Below are 17,708 nucleotides of genomic sequence, written 5' to 3' on the forward strand. Positions count from 1 at the left end.
ATACCAGTGAAATTTCATGTTTGTTGATATCCAATTTGAAACCACGACAAAAAACAAAACAATAAGTCCCATCATGTCTTCCTTTGTAACGTGTATTTAAGAATAAGAAGGATAACACTTGGGGGTTTAAGTGGAAGGGGCAAGGAGAGCATGAATTACATGTCATCTGGAGATAACGTCAGTCTTCTGAACCCACAGCCAGCTGCTCTGAAGCCTGACATCAGCACACAGCTAGTGTACGGTACCGTCTTCCATGAGTTGACCCTGAACTCCCAGACAGCAAGCATGTTTAGTTACAACAACGGCAGAGAGAGTGTCTCTCTCTGCCGTTGTTGTTGTTTTTCACATAGAACCGGGCTGGTTAAAATTAACTGAACTGACGTTATAAAGGTCCGCCAAAACAAGCGCTAGAGTTAGCTAATTTCAGTAGCTATCGTTGCCAACTTTAGGCTGTGACAGGCAACGGCAGAGAGAAACAGATTTACTTTCTGTTTTGGAGCGAAAGCCTTTGCTGTAGATGTAATGTTACGGTAAAGCCAGAGGCCGACTGCGGTCGGGTCAAGGCTTCAGTGATCAACATGTACGGTTTTCTGTGCAGGTTGGCTTTCTTCTTCTCCAGCATTTAGCGGCAGACTAGAACACTTGTAGTTATTAACTGCAGCCGTCAGGTCCGGAAGAATTGCATCCCTCGGTACTGTAGAAAAACGAGTACTGTCACGTTTTTTTGAATTTTGGCACTGACTTGGTACGGAACTACCAGTTCTCGTTTTTTTTTTACCAAAGTGCAAACCCACTTTTAACCAAGAGAAAGGCTCAGCTCAGTTAGCATCATCCTTGGTGATTTAGATTCAAATAATTCTCCCCAAGTTTCCACATGTCAGTGTGTCCGTTAACTTTGTTTCCTTCCATTTTGTCACCAGAACTGATCCAACCGAGGGCCCTTTCCTTCTCAGAGGTCGGCCCCAGAAGCTTCAGGGCCAGCTGGGAGATCGACCCCACCGCCAACGTTGAGTCCTACTTGGTTCAGTTCAAGCCGGCAGATGATGAAGGCGGGCATTATGTGTCCATGTCTTTGCCCGGGGACACACTCACCACCCTCCTCCCCCACCTGACTCCAAACACTCGCTATGAAGTCAAAGTTGTTGCTCAGTACGAGAACTGGGACAGCTTGCCCGAGACCGGCTCTGAGACCACTTTAGAAGGTATGTTGACTCAAGACATTTACCTTTTTATTTTTGGAGCTGGTAAATTGGAGCAGTGACGCTAACTAACTTATTCACATTTGTTGCAGAACTAGGCTCTGTGCAGAACCTAAGAGTGTCTGAAGAGACCACAGACAGCTTCAGAGTATCATGGCAGCCAGCTCCCGGAGACGTCACTCGCTACAAATTGACCTACGAACCTGCAGGGGACGAGAGCTCCAGGCTAGAGACGACCACGGTCAGCGCCGAGACGACCATCGTGCTGCAGGAGCTACAGCCGAAAACCACCTACCGCGTCACCGTCACTCCTGAATACCCCTCCGGCTCCGGAGTGCCGCTGCAGACGGATGGCACCACCAAAGAAGGTAACAAGTTATGACTGTTACAAATTAGAAAAGAGCAATATTTAAACTTTTTCTACAGTATCAAATGTAATCCAGGTGACTGTTGTTTGTACCTCCATGGTAACAAGGCAAACAGCAGCTGCTAGTAGCTACTGTATAACAGCACGACTTTACATGGTGCAGATGAATCAAAATATAAACAATGTTAGGGGGGAAAAGCAGGTCTCAGGAGCAGTGTTATGCAATAACGGCAATATTGTCATAGTCATGGCAACATTACACCACCTGTTTGCATCAACCATAGCTTGATGAAAGATGAGAAATGTAGTGCTGACACTCAAAATATATTCATGCTAAATAAAAAAAACAGCCATTTTGAATTGCGTATTATTATTTTGGTCTTTTGTCTTTCAAGGAGACTTGAATAGCGTAACATATCTTTTAATTTTGGGCCAGAAGTTGAGCTCTGAAGTCCAGGAATCTGAGTAGCTTCAGAAGTAACGGCTGAGTCACTGGTTCTGATCCGAAACAGGTGCCTGCAGATGTCTTATGATCATTCTCTTTGCTACGGGACAGTAAAAACTATTTAAACTCAACTAACTCATTTAAAGACCACAGGGGAAATAAGTTCAGACTTTGCTCTGACATCCTCAGTGACTTTATTTGTCCACGTTTTTTAAATTTTATTTTAAAAGTCATCCTCTGTCATTTGGCGTTTGCTTTCATTCCAAAATTTCCTGGGAGTGCCGGGAGTCCACACATTTTTGACCCCGGTGGAAAGTCAGCCCTGCAGTGTTAGTACAACCTGCCACCCATCCAGATCTGTCCCGCCTTACAGGGAAAGGAATGAAAAACAGACAGAAGCACAGAAAGCTGGGAAATAGAAGTGAGCCAAGATGAACTCAGTGATGATAAACAATGGAGAAGGAAAGTGGCGGAGATTTTCCCCCTGGGTTAACAAGGCTCTAACTCTGGACAGGGACGGTAAACTTTCGTGATCTTTCGTAGATTCTTGAAGAGAGATTATGTCATGGAGAAAGTTGTTAGGGAGGTAGTACGTAACTTCGGAAGGCATTTAAAATGATTGAGACCTTGAGACAAGTTGCTGGAAATTAAAAAAAAATTGTATTGCTGTCTACCATGGCAACAGCATTTCTCACCGTGTCTGAGTGTACTGTTCACTTCCTGATTCTAACAGCTGCTTGAGGTGAACATTTTTTTAAGCATAAGAGGCATGATTAATCCCAGCTTGCACCTCTTTGACATGAAACACCCAGCTGGCTCTGAGATGGATTTGTCTTTTTCCTCCCCCTGTATGGCTTACAATATTGTTCCCATTACGATGTTTACCGTGCCATGACTTTATCTCAAAACTATGACTTGATGCAGTTCCTTGAGGTTTTGCATGAATTGCCCTTCTTTGCTTGCAGTCTTTTCCACCAAGTCCTGTGTTGGGACAAAAGCACATACCGTATTGGTATGTGCTTTTTCAAGACTCATTTTTGGAAAAATACTTTATAAAAGCCAAATATTGTTTTCGTAAAGAAAATCATTTTATTTGTCAAAATAATTGTAATAAAAACACATTGAATAAAACAAGGTAGGCTGTTGTTTTTAACATCTTCTAAATAAAATATTATTAAATATTTCCAAGGCCTTCAGCTGAATGGCTGCTCTGGCAATGGGCATCCCATCATTACGTTTTTCTGTCACGTAATCACACACTCTCCTGTCAATCTCTCCATGACAACGCCTTGTTGTACTTCCGTTCAAACTTCCGACTTCCAGGCTTTTTGTAGCTGGATATATGATTTGTTTCGTCTATGTATGAACGTGGATAACGTTAGTGATAATGAGATGCTTGCTGCAGTACACTTGTAGTGATGAATTTGCGAAAACACGTTTTATTTCTCCGAGTCACGGCTTTGTTCTAACTCTGCTGGGCGCTCCCTCTCTTCAGTCTCTCTCTATCTCGCTCCACCGTATAACGTTACTGTGCTTTCGGGCACTCGTTGAGGCTCCGTCTAAAACTCTGCTTTTTCGACCAGCTGTTTGTAACATAAAAATAAAACAGATTGTGATCATTTAATTTCTATAGTTTATAGCTGACTTCTCTATTGGCTGTTGAAAACGTCCCTGTTCAAGTCCCTTACGTTCTGCGACTTGAACAGCTGAAAGTCTAGACCCCAATTATAAGACGTCCCCACTTTATGTTCGGACCAGTACAGTAATACTTGGTTACATAAGCCACTGGGAATAACTTTACTCTTCTTTTTTATTGTCTGACTATTTAGGAAAACAGAAAAATCCATGACATTTTCATCACTCAGTAGGAAAAAACACTCAGGCAGATGAATAAACCATTTCACAGTAACACTCAGCAGTAGATGTTAACACCAGGGCACATGAGTCACCTCCTTATTTTAACAGTTAATCTTTCAAAGGAGAATTGTGTGAACATGCCCTACTTACACTAAATTCTAATCCTGGTAGCTGCCCAGTACAAACAACAGCAGGCAAGGCAAGGCAAGTCAAGGCAAGGCAATTTATATAGCACAATTCATATGCCAGGCTAATTCAAAGTGCTTTACGGAATAAAAACAAACAAAAACAGATAGAGTTTAACAACAATACAATATACAGACACACATTAACAACAGTAAAAACAAGAGTGAAATGATAAGATCACATGGAAAAGATGATCAAAGACAAAAGGATAAATAGCTGCTTTCTGTAACCTTTGTTGGCGTTTATATATAGGAATGAATTTGAGTACTTTATGTGACTTACAATAATAATAATAATGATGTGACTAAATAATTATCATATGTCTGTTTTTCATTAGCAAAAATATATTTGCACAAAGAATTAAAAACTTCTCCTGTTGTGTGGCCGGGTTGGCTCAGTTGGTGGCGCAGGTGCACGTATATAGAGGTTTACTCCTAGGCGCCCTTTGCTGCATGTCATTCCCTCCTCTCTCTCCCCTTTCATGTCTTCATCTGTCCTATGAAAATAAAGGCCTAAAAATGCGCCAAAAAAAAAAAAAAAAAAACTTCTCCTGCAATACTAGCATGGATCGTTAGTGATCTCCTAGTCTCGCTTTGCCAGACCATCCACACACTGCGGAGCGGAGGGTCTTTAAACCAATCACAATCATCATGGGCGGCTCTAAGCTCCACAGAAAAAACTCCGGTTGGACAGATAGTCTAGCTAGCTGTCTAGATTTACCCTGCAGAGATCTGAGGAGCAGTTAACCATAGTCCTCACAAATCCACTGGAGTTTAGAATTCAAACACAAAGAAAGAGGAAGGTAATGGACATCGGCGAAAATACATGCATCCGGCGGAATTTCGTCGAGGATATAGACTACTGATCCACAGACCAAACGTGGATAAGCAGGCTCCTTATGCCTGGATTAAACTACCAGAATACCGGAGATTGGCATATGTATATTATGTAAATCGGATGATGTTTGTCATATAAGGCTGATTTCCTGTTGCCGGCAGGGCGCGCTATGACCAAAAGTCAATTTTTGCTTATAAATGTCCTCAGGCGTGGACCCTCGTCAATTGTGAGAAATTTCGGCCAAATTGGACAGTGTACACTAAAGTTACAACAACTTCTTCGTTCATCGATAAATGCTCAAAATGGCCGCAACGCCCACACCGTTTGACGAAAACTCAAGCTTTTAATAACTTTTCATCGTAAAGGTCATGAGATGACACAAAACGAATTTGAAGTCGATCGGATAAAATCTCTAGGAGATCGTTAAGGTATAGCACCTTGACTTTTAGGCCTACTTCCTGTTGCCACTAGGGGGCACTATGACTTTAAGTCAATATCTGCCTGTAGATGTCGTCAGGGTTGGACTCTTATGAATCCTGAAAAGTTTCAAGTTAATTGGTCAATGTACACTCAAGTTATACCCACTTCCTGTTTTGATGGCCCCCTACCGGAAGTTGGTCCTCTATAACTTGCAATTTTTTTGCGCTATTGCAATTCTTTTAATAACTTTTCATCTTTAACGTCTTAAGATGGCACAGACCAAATTTGAAGTCGATTGGATGAAATCTCTAGGAGGAGTTTGTTAAAGTAGGACATGTGGAAATGGCCAAAATCGCACTAATTTCGAACGTTCAATTTTTTTTATTTTGTAGAGCGTGCTAGCAAGCCATCTTTTTGCGCCTATTCCCGAAACCCTTAAAATACATACATTTTCACCAGGCTTGATGCGACCGCCAATTTTGGTGAGTTTTTGAGTATGTTAAGCCCCTCAAAAAGGCAATTAATTTACCGGAAGAAAGAAAGAAGAATTCCTTCAGTTTCAATAGGGCCTTTGCCACTGTCGGTGCTCGGGCCCTAATTAAGGTTTAAAGAAATGAAAATGTCCTTTTTCTAAATTAAGATACAGCTCCCCTTAAAGTGCAAGTATGTGTTCTGAAATGTGTCCATTTGATGATCGACTGTATTTTTTAACGTAAAATGAACTAAACTAAACACACATATCAAGATATCTTAATATCTTTCTTCACTGCTAAATTTCTGGCACCCAGTTGTGGCCCGCTGATCCTCCCAGATTAAGGGATTACTCTATTTTTATTATGACTTTGTGGCTCAACAACCACAGCTAATGCTTGAGGTTTTTCACTGTAATTGCTGTTGACGAAATCCTGGAAGGTGACCAAATCGTCAAAGGGCTCTTAAAACAAACATTTGATACAAGTCCGTGTTTAAACATGGCTCTCTTTTTGCTCCAGAAGTGATCCCGCTTTCAATACCCAGAGAGGCTTCAGGAGTCAGGCTTATTTTTCCTGGAGAGTAATAATAAACAGTCAGAACAAGAGAAGTGGTGAGATGGAGAAGAGAAGGACGACATCCAGTTTGACGATGTTACAGTGTTGTAGTGAAAAGGACATCTCATTCTTTACCACCTGGGTCTTTACCACTTTTTATTCTTAGACACTGTACGTTTTTGGTTTATATTTACTAGGCTGCTGGACTGCCCCGTCTGAGTCGATTAGTCAACTAATCGGCCATTTTGGTCTGTAGTCCATTAGTATTTTTTTTATCCTATTTCCATGCTTAATGACTTATATGCTTATGACTTTCTCTATACAGAGAAACTTCTGATCACATCTCTGGTAAACACGAGATTTAAAGTGGTGCTTTTGTGGAGAAACTCAGTTTTACAGATCTGTAAAAACTTAAATCAACTAATCGATTAGTCAACAAAATTAGGCGACTAAGAATTTCTTTACTCTTATTGCTAGTAGCTTGCAGAATGGCAGGAAATGTGGGGAGAGAGAGGGAGGGAGGGAGAGAGAGAGAGAGAGAGAGAGAGAGAGAGAGAGAGAATGACGTGCAATGAGAGAGAGGGAGAGAGAGAGGGAGGGAGGGAGAGAGAGAAGGAGAGAGAGGAGAGAGAGGAGAGAGAGGGAGAGAGAGGGAGAGAGAGGGAGAGAGGGAGAGAGAGGGAGAGAGAGGGAGAGAGAGAATGACGTGCAATAAAGGTCCCAAAGGATCCAGGTATTAATTTGCTTTTAACAAAATAACATTTATAGATCTGTGTAATTAGTGGGTTAGCTGTCAGGTGTTTTCTGGTTTGATTAATGTTGCACAGTGAGTCTGAATGGCGGAATATATTCCACGGACACGTATGTGGTTCTGTTTAAACTATGTGTCAGCATACATCCCTATATCCCTGACCACAGCAAAAGTATTTTGGGCAGAGTTCATGCAGACCCTTGCAGACAAGATGACATAATTCATGTACACTGACTCTTGTGGCTACTGATGCTTAAAAGAGTCAACGGGGAACCTTTTGTTGCGTGTCATACTCCGCTCTCTTTCCCATCTGTATTTCAACTGTCGCTATTCATTAAAGGCAAAATGGCCAAAAAAAAAAAATGGCTTTAAAAAAGAGTTTATAGAAGAAACGGATGAACCACCAGCATCAAAGCAGATTAGTGCTGTCATCGACTAAAGACATCCTTAGTCGACTAATATTCATGATTTTGTCGACTCATCGATTAGTTGACTTTCGACAGATCTGTAAAACTGACGTTCTCCGCAAAGAATCAAGCAAAAGCCCCACTTTAAATCTTGTGTTTACCAGAGATGTGCTTGTACGTTTCTTGGAAATAAGTCATTCAGCATGAAAAAGTGTAAAAAAATGACTAATGGACTAAAGAAATCTTAGGCGACTAGGACCAAAACGAACGATATTAGTTGACTAATTGACCAAGAGTATGCAGCCCTAGTGCCGAGGCCATCATGTTGGACCTGAACTTGATGGGTGTGGTTAGTTATCAGTGTTTGCTCACCTGTGCATCTCACACAGTGGAAGTTAGTGAAGCTAGTAACAGTAACAGTGGACACAGGCTGAGAGGGAAAGATGAGAAAGGGCAAGACCCGACAGGAATGTAACCCAGCTGAGAGCACGGTTGGAAGGTTAGGAGGAGCAGGGAAGACTGACTCATTCCTGTCTGTCTTTCTGTTTATGTCTCCGTCTCCATGTGTCTCACCTTCTGTCTTTGTCTTTTCTATCTGCCTATCCCATTTCTTTTTAATTCTGTTTTCTTTAATTCTCTGTCTCTCTCTTTGCCTTTCCCTCTCTCCGTCTTTCGTTGCCTCTTCCTGTCGTTTTCTCTGTCTTTCTTTCTTTCTTTCTTTCTCCGTGTTGCTGTCTGTCTTTCTTTCCTTCCACCTTGTGAGGGCTTGCCTGGAATTTGATAGTCTTGTCCACAGCCTCCAGATGCCTACATGGTCGCAGTGCCATGCAATCAATACAACCTCCACTGTTTCTTTTCTTTCTGTCTTTCCAAAGCTTCAGGATGTCTGGGCCATACTGGCACAGCATGGTGCGTTTGTTCTGCCTTGTTGCATTCACGGTCTAGTTCTGAAGTGTGTTGGTAAGGTCCCCAGACATCCGTGGTGTTGGCCCACATCAGAGGCAGCTGGCACGAGGCTCCTCATTACCTTTGTTTCCTCTCACATGCAAAGCTAAACCTGCTCAGATGTGCAGTGGAAAACTGCACTGATACTGTACCCACATTAAACCCAATGAGCTCACTCTTTCTTATTGTAAAAACTCTTATTGTACAGTAAGACCTCATATAAAGCATCGCCGGGGCCTGGTTTTGTGCACAAGAGATTTGTGTTTAAGACTGAATGGGAGCTAAAATGGAAAACTCTCCCACATGCCAACAATCAGCAGGTTATGATGCTTTTTGTGATATATCAAAGCCACTCCAGGTCGTTGCCCAAACTACTGTATAAATACTACAGAGAGACTTTGTTTTCATTCTTTCCTAATTTGTTCAAACTATGGCACGTTGATCCCCGGCTAAACTACAATGACATTATGAATGCGGCACATCTCGCTCAGTTTTTTGGCGTAAACCTGTCCACAAGGCTCTGCAGCTGCTTTTGGCTTTTATTTTATTTTTTTTTTTTTTACCAAGTCCTTCACTTTTAACACTCATTTGGAAAAACCCCAAAACATTGACATTAACCAGGACTTCTTGATTGTTGGACCAGTTTGGTGTGATGTTGCTGTGGGATGGAAAAGCTTCCATAACTGTGGAGAGAAAAGGGAACATTTCAGGAATCACTTATTGTCAGAGTGATGACAGTGCATCTTTTAAACTTATACAGTTTGTCTTCCACAAGGGCCTGAAGCCAAAAAACTCAAATAGAAATGTGAATGAAAGGAAAAGTTGTAAAAATTGTAACGACGAGGAGGTTTATGAAACAATTATTACCTCCGCCAAAGAGGGTTATGTTTTCAGTTCGGTTTGTCAGCAAGGTTTACAGAAAAACTACTGGCCTGATTTTTATAAAACTTGGTGTAAGGGTGTAGCATGGGTCAAGGGAGAACACATTCAAATTTGGAGCGGATCTGAATCTCGGGGAAGGTACACAAACTATTTCTCACTTTGGTTTACGTAGCGAGATAAGGTATTGCCTTGGTGGAGGTCTGCACTCTTCTAGTTGTTTCCTGTCTTTATGTCCATGAGCTTTGTGTCGTCCTTTATACTTTTCATGACTCATTAAACTGAAACCTGTAAAATACAACGATCAACCTTTCAATCATACATGTTTTGTCATCCAAAGCTTTGAAGTTTGCGTTAACTTCTTTTTCCTTGATTGCAGTGGTTGATCCAGTTACAACCCCCAGCTTGTTCTAACGCGTCAAAGTGACAGGCAATTGTTTATGTTTTTACAGTTTTCACCTGTATTAGCTTTCCAGGCCTGCTCCAGGGGGTGCAGGTGAGGAGTTGAGGCCTAGTTTGGACATATAATGAGCTCTTACTTTACAGCTTGGGCTGAAAGCTGCAGATTCAGGCGACAACCAGGCTTCCTGTGGCGATTCTGGCCACACAGCGCAGTTCAGTTGCCAGTTTAACGTCGTGATGAAAGAGCAAACATAAGTTTCTTCAATTGTCACATGAAGGTGATAAAGACACATGAGCAGACTGGCTGTGAACTAATATTCCCCTTTGGTGCTATGGATTAATGAAGGTTTGGGAACCACCGATGTGGGTATGTGCTGAAAGACTTCAGACATTTTTCCTTCGCATTTTTTGAATCGACGTTAAATGTTCTGTTAAATCGAGTGAGCAGATGTAATGCCATAAAGGGGACGCATTTATTCAAAGCAATGCGTTTGTTTTACAGCAGGGGCTGCCCTTGTGGGAACTTAACTTCATAAGGATGGTCATTCTAATTCTGCTTATCGATCTAAATTGAATTACATTTTAAAGCTGCAATATACAATTTTTGCTCATAAATGCTGAGGTATTTTGTGGTACTTTTTTGGTAGAAAGCTAAAATAAAGAAAACAAATATACTTTATCTAAAGAATCAAAAACTTGACATCTTCTTAGAGCTGTCCTCAACTAAAGACATTCTTAGTGGACTAATACTCCGATTCTCTGAACGAATCAAGCTCAAGCACCACTTTAAATCTTGTGTTTACCAGAGATGTGCTCATACGTTTCTTGGAAATAAGTTATTTAGCATGAAAAAAGCATCAAAAAATGACAAATCAATTTTAGTTGATTAAGACCAAAACGATCGATTAGTCGAGTAATGACTAAAAGGGGGGAGCCCTACTTTTTCTATGTTATAAACACTGCACAGTCATTTATAATATTATGGGACAGGATTTTTGAAAATGGAGCGTTATCATGACACTGTGGCATTGCGCAAAGTTGTTAGGCCGATGATCTTGCATTTTTTGCGTCGATCAATGTCGTGGTCCCATTGAAATAAATGAGGTGGCAAACCTGGAGCACCCATCTCTGGCAGTATTACTGCCTTGCTCATTGAGAGCTGGACCGCACTTCTCGTCTGATGTGAAGTAGCACCAACAACACTTGCAGAGATATTTTTCTCCATCTGGGCCACCCGTACGAAAACTGCAGTCGCTCTCTGCACTTGAAGGTGCTTTGAACGGCTGATGGTAGATGGAACATGTCGGGTAGCCAAGTTTATACAAAGTAATAATCAGCCAAGAGACTTTCCACTGTGACTGTGAGGCTTCAGCAGCAGCGATTCCTAGACTGAGCGTCCTCCGTGAAGCTTTATGTCAGAGAGCAAAGAGACTCAGCTGCTTAGAGATCAACAGAAGAAATATTTGTAAGAAAGCTTATGACCTGTACTTCAATCTTGAAGGGCTTCAGGTGCTGAAGAAGTTGTGCTCTTGTATAGTTTTCTTTTTTTTTTTATATACCTCTTAGAATTTATTTTGTTATTTATTTATCTGAACTATCTAACTGTCCTTGTGCTGCTAGATGGATGAATGGATGGTTGATAGATAGATGGATGGATGGATAGATTAGGAAGACATGCAGATCATAGGAAATCTCTTCAGAAGTGCATTATATTTCCTGCGGTTTTGTTCACATTTGCCTCATCACTGACTGGAAAAATAGGTCTGGGTGCATTTGAGGTTGCGTCTGCAGAGCGCCAGATATTCTATATTCCATCTGACGGCTGTCTGTGGCTGTTATTTTCGAAAGCCTCCCGACTCAGCTTCCAGCTTTGAGAGACAGTGCTCCTTGAAGCTGATAAAAATTGGCAGCCGCCGTGGAGAGCTCCCAGCTCCCTGCTAATGTTGACTGCAGTGGCGTCTGTGTGGCGAAGACCGAGCAGCACGTGAAATAACAAGACCGAAATAAACTAACACATGTACATTAATGAAGCAAAGTACAATACATCAAGGATTGGAAGTCTGATGTGTTTTTCTCAGTCAGAAATACTTCAAATGAAATGGAGACCTTCAAATTAAAAGCTTGATTTGAGTCGAGCATTTTGCATATTACCATAAGCACTAAAAGCTGAAAAGAGCTCCTGAAAATGGATCTTTGATCCAGTATTTCTGTCATGATATGCTTTTCAAACCGTTTTAAAACCTAATTTGCCAACAGAGATTTCTATGACAGTCTATAACAAGATGATTAAAATTACATTTCCTGTATCAGTTGGCAGGAACAAAAATGGCTCAACAACTTCCAGACACACACACACACACACACACACACACACACACACACACACACACACACACACACACACACACACACACACACACACACACACACACACACACACACCCACCCACCCAATGAATTTGGTTGTTTTTAATCCAAACCAGAAACAATTTTTCCGACTTTAAACATTTGGAGAACATTCCCCCTCCTCTCTCTCTCTTAAGATGTGTATCATTTGGCACAAGCTAGAATGTGATTTATTCCATCCTCACTTTCTTGATTATATAGCTGGATCTGCTATTTTGTGGTAATTATCACGTTGTGGATTCTTCTCAGTCTTTCCAGCGCCTCCACTGTTCATGCTGTCACTTTCTCTAAACTAAAGACGGATTATAATTTAATATTGACTCTCCCTCCTCCTTCTCCTTTTCCATCATTCACAAATATTTCCAGCGTTGTGCTCTGTGTGTATAGGAAAGTGACCATATGTCTGCTTGCAGCAACATGAGCCGTTGCGGTTGTGGGAATTAGATTTGCTCAAACAAACATATACAGGGTTTTTGCTTCTGTGCGCTGCGTCCCTAAGAAAGTTGAGCCGAGGTCATAAAAACCTCTGAAAACACGTTGATACTGTGTTTGTGTGTATGTTCTTGATCTCTGTACAAGTACAAGCTTCAGAGTGAGCACATTTTTGTAAGACGATGTCATTGAATGTTTTCAATCCATCACTTGGTTGAATTAAGGGGTTAGATAGGAGTTTGAGTAAGGGTTAAATTAGTGGACGAAGTAAAACCTGGACGTCAAAGCCACAAGAATAAGACCCGAGTTATAAACTGAAATTTTCCTTTGAGTCGGTGGGCCGTTAACAAAGGCAAAGTTCCCTAAACCCACAAGAAAGCAAGAGAGCCGTTAGGTCACCAAACAGCTCACTAGTTAAAAGGTTAAACGTGTAAATCTAAACGTGTCTGCAAAATACTGAATATCAAAGTTTGCAGCTGACGCTTTACCAACAGAGGGAAGCAGCAATTTGATGAAATAAAGATGTCCAATAAACTACAATAAAGATATTTCTTCCTCTCGTTGGCTCACTGGGCACTTTGAGTTCATCCGGTTCCCGACATGTTTTATGTCTTTGCTCTCCCATGTCTCATGTCTCCCAATGCTCTACACTCACTAATGAAGCAGAAATGTCTTAAAATATCGCATGGCGTCTCTGCCCTTTATAGCTGTGGTGATTTTTCAATTCTTCTGTCCACCCGATGGCCTTTTAATCGTTTCCATTTCAGAAAATAATCTGATCTGCCAGCAAACGGTTCCTTTTGTTTCAAAAGAGAAGATGGATTTCAAAAGAAAACTGACAAATACGGGAAAGAGCCAACCAGCCAGTCTGACTTTAGACAATATAAAAAAAAAAAAACATCTGTTGTGTGTCTGGGAGGACGTTTGATGGCACTATTGTGCTCAAAATGTAGGGTGCGTATATTTAAAAGATATAAAGCTTTGGTCCAAAATCTAACATTAAATGTAATCTCTACATAAAGAAAGATGTTTCACTAACTACTTATCTTATGAGTCACAGATTGCTTTTGTGTTTCACAATACACATCAGAAACCCCATAATAATCCACAGCTTTGCTTGTTGTTGCAGTGGTGGGATCGCCTACAAACCTGGTCACCAGCGACGTGACTGAGTCCAGCTTCGCAGCGTCCTGGACGGCGGCGCCTGGCAACGTAAAGATGTACCGGGTTCGATGGAACTCACTGTTCTCGGAGGAGACTGGAGATAAAACGGTGCCAGGACATGTGACCAACACCGTGCTGGATGGTCTGAGTCCGGAGACGCTCTACCAAGTTTCCGTTGTCGCCGCCTACGATCATAAAGACAGCAGGCCACTCACTGGACAGGAAACCACTGACGGTAAGACTACAGACACTCTGTGATCACTGAATGGGCTCTGGAGACATATTCTCACTCCCAACTCGTCACATATGGTCGCTTAGGGTGCACTCACACTTGGCTCAGTTGCCTTGAACCGTGCTTGAGTACGATTGTCCCCGCTCCCCACTCCCCCCTGCTGGCCTGCGCTCACACTGCAATAAAACAATCAAGGCCAGAGCACATTTACGTCATTACATTGCGGGACTTGCCGACTATAATTTCCGTTCATCTGTAAGGTAAGAACCAGACCCTGGCACGTTTAGCGATCACACTGATGTTTACCATGCACGAGTCCAACCCCATCTCTTTCAAGCGGGCCGGGGCACGGATTAGCATACTGTACGAGCGATCACACTAGTCAAACAAACAGGACTTTGGGGTCAAGCATGCTCGGGTACGGTTTAATTGGGCCAAGTATGAGTGCGCCCTTAATGTCCCATTTTGAACGCTCTGGGTACCCCTTTGGCATCATTTTTCAGCGTGCAGGGCAAGGTTTGGTTCAGGCAACAAAACTAATTGGTTAGGTTTAGGAAAAGATTTTGGTTAAAATAAGTTTTGTTACATGACGTTAGTATGTGATGTTATTTAAGTAAGTTAACTTAGTTGACATTTTAACTACATAAAGTTAAAATAAGTCAACGTTGACCTTTGCTTGGGAGTGAGAACTAGTACGTTCTGGAGACAAAAATATCATCGTATCAATCGGTTAAGTTACTTAACTAGTAATAAGTAGTATTTAGTACTTTGTAGCACTTTTCAAAACCTGGGTTACAAAGATCTTCACAGTCACAAATAAAGGAAAATAAATGCATACAAAACAATACAAATAAGTATATAAATCAAAGACAAACAAGATTGTTAAGATCAACAATAATCAGCATTGAACAAATTTGCAAGAATAAAATAACAATTAGCTTAAACTTAGTTTTTAGCTAACACACGTTTCTCCGTGATTCAAATCAACGATGCAGGACAGAGCAGCTCTACTGAACCTCTTGGAGGTTATAGTTTATTGCTTGAAAGTTGCTTTTACTGTAGATCATCTGTACAGCGCAGAAGGGTCAATGCAGGGATTTAATAGTCAGCGGTTAGGTCATGAACCCAATTCTTCAATCCCCAAGAGGGAAGTATTGGAAGTTTGTGCGTGTGTGCCACAAGAATATGAGCCAAATTAGATTCAACACTTCCTTTTGTCACAGGAACAAAACTGATTTCAGAGTGTGCATAATCATACAGTTGGCATTCTCCATACGTTTTCTGCTTTCTAGTCTATAGAAATAATCCAAATTTGAATTAAGATATTCATTTTAGATCATTTCCAAATTGTGAAATTTTCATGTTATTGTGAGTGAAACACCAACATGGTGTCAATTCTGTTGTGTTACGCTCTCTGAAATAACAGCCGAGGGGAACATTGGTTCAACGTGTGTGTCCTATGAGTGACGCACTGTGAGCCGCATACTTTGCATCAGAGACCAAGGAAGCTCTTAAAAATGTCAACACATCCCTCAATATATACGCGCACATGCAAAATCCAACAGTCCGAATCCACACAAACAGGCCACCCAAAACAAAGAAACCTGTAGAGAAACTAACACGTGTTCAGTATATATATTGTTCCTCATGCATTCTCCCAGCAAAACTATTTCATCTCTGGCTTCACAGATTTGTTCAAATCCATCAACACATCGAAAAGTTGGATGCCATGTTTTTTTTCCGCCAATAAAAATCAAGTAGTCTGAAAAACTTTCCTTGGGATCATTAAATATACATATTATTCCCTTGCACATTCTTTTCTAATCACTTGCAGAATCATCGGAATAAGTTAATTTCATTTTATAGGGCTTTTGGTTGTTTCAGGGGGAAAAAGGAAAATGTGGTTAGCATTTCCTCCCTAATTGATCACTTCTGGGCGAAAGCCTAATTCATAAGCAATTAGTTTTGGCATGAAGCTGATGGTATTACTCAACATTTATGCCTGCAGTTATGAATACATAAAGATCACTGAAGGAATATAAAAGGGAAACCTTGGCCTGAAAATAGAGAGGGAAAGATGATTACTTTTAGGGTTTAATGAAAAATAACTAAATGTTTATGGCTGTAAGTAGCCCCCAAAAGAAAACATGCACAAAATAGTCGAGCACACACGGAACATAAAAACTGACAAAGTTTAGTCTGTTAAAGCTATAGTGTGTAGTTTCTGTCGCCCCCATGAGGAATTCTAAGTAATGACAAAACTGTGGCGCGTCCACATGATACAAGCCTTCCGTGATTGCGCACGTGCCCCCACCCCTCCTCCCCACAGCTGCTAGTAGCCAAGGAGGACACGGAGGATTAAAAAAACATGATGGACTCTTCAGAAGAGGTCATTATCTTCACTCCAGTTTCTGAGTGGGAAAATCGCCAGACGCCACAATCTTCTGAACATAGTCATACTGAGAAATCCAGAGAGAGTTGTGTGGAGCTGATAGTCTTAATTAGCTTTGTAGCAACTCATTTGGCAATGGCTTGAATGTAACGGACGCCCATTAATATCAAAAAGTTACGCACTAAAGCTTTAAAGGAGTTTTGATGGCAAAAGGAATATTGTGGTTGGATGTTTGAAAGTAGGTGGATTAGACAAAAGAAGTTTTTGAATATTTATCGGAGAAGTCATGAAATTCTATGGGCAGCCATAGACATTTGGCCATATCTATATCTATATGCCATAGACATATATAAATATGTTTAAAAAGCATTGAAATATTTTCCAAATCCTGTGTCTGCCCTGCCAAAATATACTGGCAGTATCTAACGATAACAATATTTCCATTTCCAGATTTTAGTCTGAATCTTGAATATCTGAATCCGGTTTATAAAAATAACTTTTTGTTTTCAGTCTCCGCTGCTGGTAAAAAGTTGACCGTGTCGGACGAGACCGAACGAACCATGAAAGTCACATGGACGCCGGCACCGGGCAAGGTGACCCACTACCGGTTGAAGCACATTCCCGTTGGTGGAGGGAAAGAAGTGGCCATCAAGATCCCCGGGACGACCACTTCCACCGTCATGAAGCGGCTGCAGCCCACGACCACTTACAACATCATCGTTCACCCCATCTACAAGCGCGGGGAAGGAAAAGCAAGGCAAGGAGTAGGAACGACACGTACGTTGGTCCATAATTCAACCCTCTGACAGACAGTACACTGCAGAAACATGTCCATCTAAACCAAGACGTTTAAACCTGAGTTGATTCTTAAAACATTATCATTGGTAGAATGAAGTTAAAAACAATATGAAGCTTAGGTGCTTCCAGCTTTTTTATGGAGTCATAATGTGTCCTGTGATTGGCCAGCCAAACTGAATGTTCATTTTTAGTTTTGAAATTAAACGTTTAAGAGTTTTCTTTGGCTTTTGGGCTCTGCCACTATCCGTCCTACTCACCGAGAGTCAGACAACTCATGAATGTATTTTCTTGGTCTCTGCGTCCAGTAATTTAGCTGGGCGATGCTAATCTCACTGCTCAACGAATCATCTATGACTTTATCTGACTGTCGGTTAAGTTAAGTGTTTAAATTCCCCGAAAATCAAGGACTTCTACCTCAGCTGGCTTCCTGGACGTTCTCCTATTAAATGTCAGTATTGGGGAAATAAATGGAGAAGACTGGCTTGTTTGACAATTTTGTCACTTGTTTCTACAGAAATGTTAACACAAGTCATGCTGCCTTGGAAAAAAAACATGATTCTG

The 17,708-nt window shown here is 41.3% G+C and overlaps 1 protein-coding gene across 1 annotated transcript in view; it reads left to right on the plus strand.

Moving 5' to 3' along the window:
• col12a1b (collagen, type XII, alpha 1b) overlaps positions 1 to 17,708 on the plus strand; it is a 160,396-nt gene that overhangs the window by 20,529 nt on the left and 122,159 nt on the right. The window contains exons 11-14 of the mRNA XM_078274565.1: positions 921 to 1,202; positions 1,292 to 1,567; positions 13,691 to 13,960; positions 16,860 to 17,126. Of these exons, the coding sequence (XP_078130691.1) occupies positions 921 to 1,202; positions 1,292 to 1,567; positions 13,691 to 13,960; positions 16,860 to 17,126 (1,095 nt within the window). The remainder of the gene's footprint in view (positions 1 to 920; positions 1,203 to 1,291; positions 1,568 to 13,690; positions 13,961 to 16,859; positions 17,127 to 17,708) is intronic.

The sequence above is a fragment of the Sander vitreus genome, chromosome 18 (assembly GCF_031162955.1).
Source record: "Sander vitreus isolate 19-12246 chromosome 18, sanVit1, whole genome shotgun sequence".
NCBI lineage: Eukaryota > Metazoa > Chordata > Actinopteri > Perciformes > Percidae > Sander > Sander vitreus.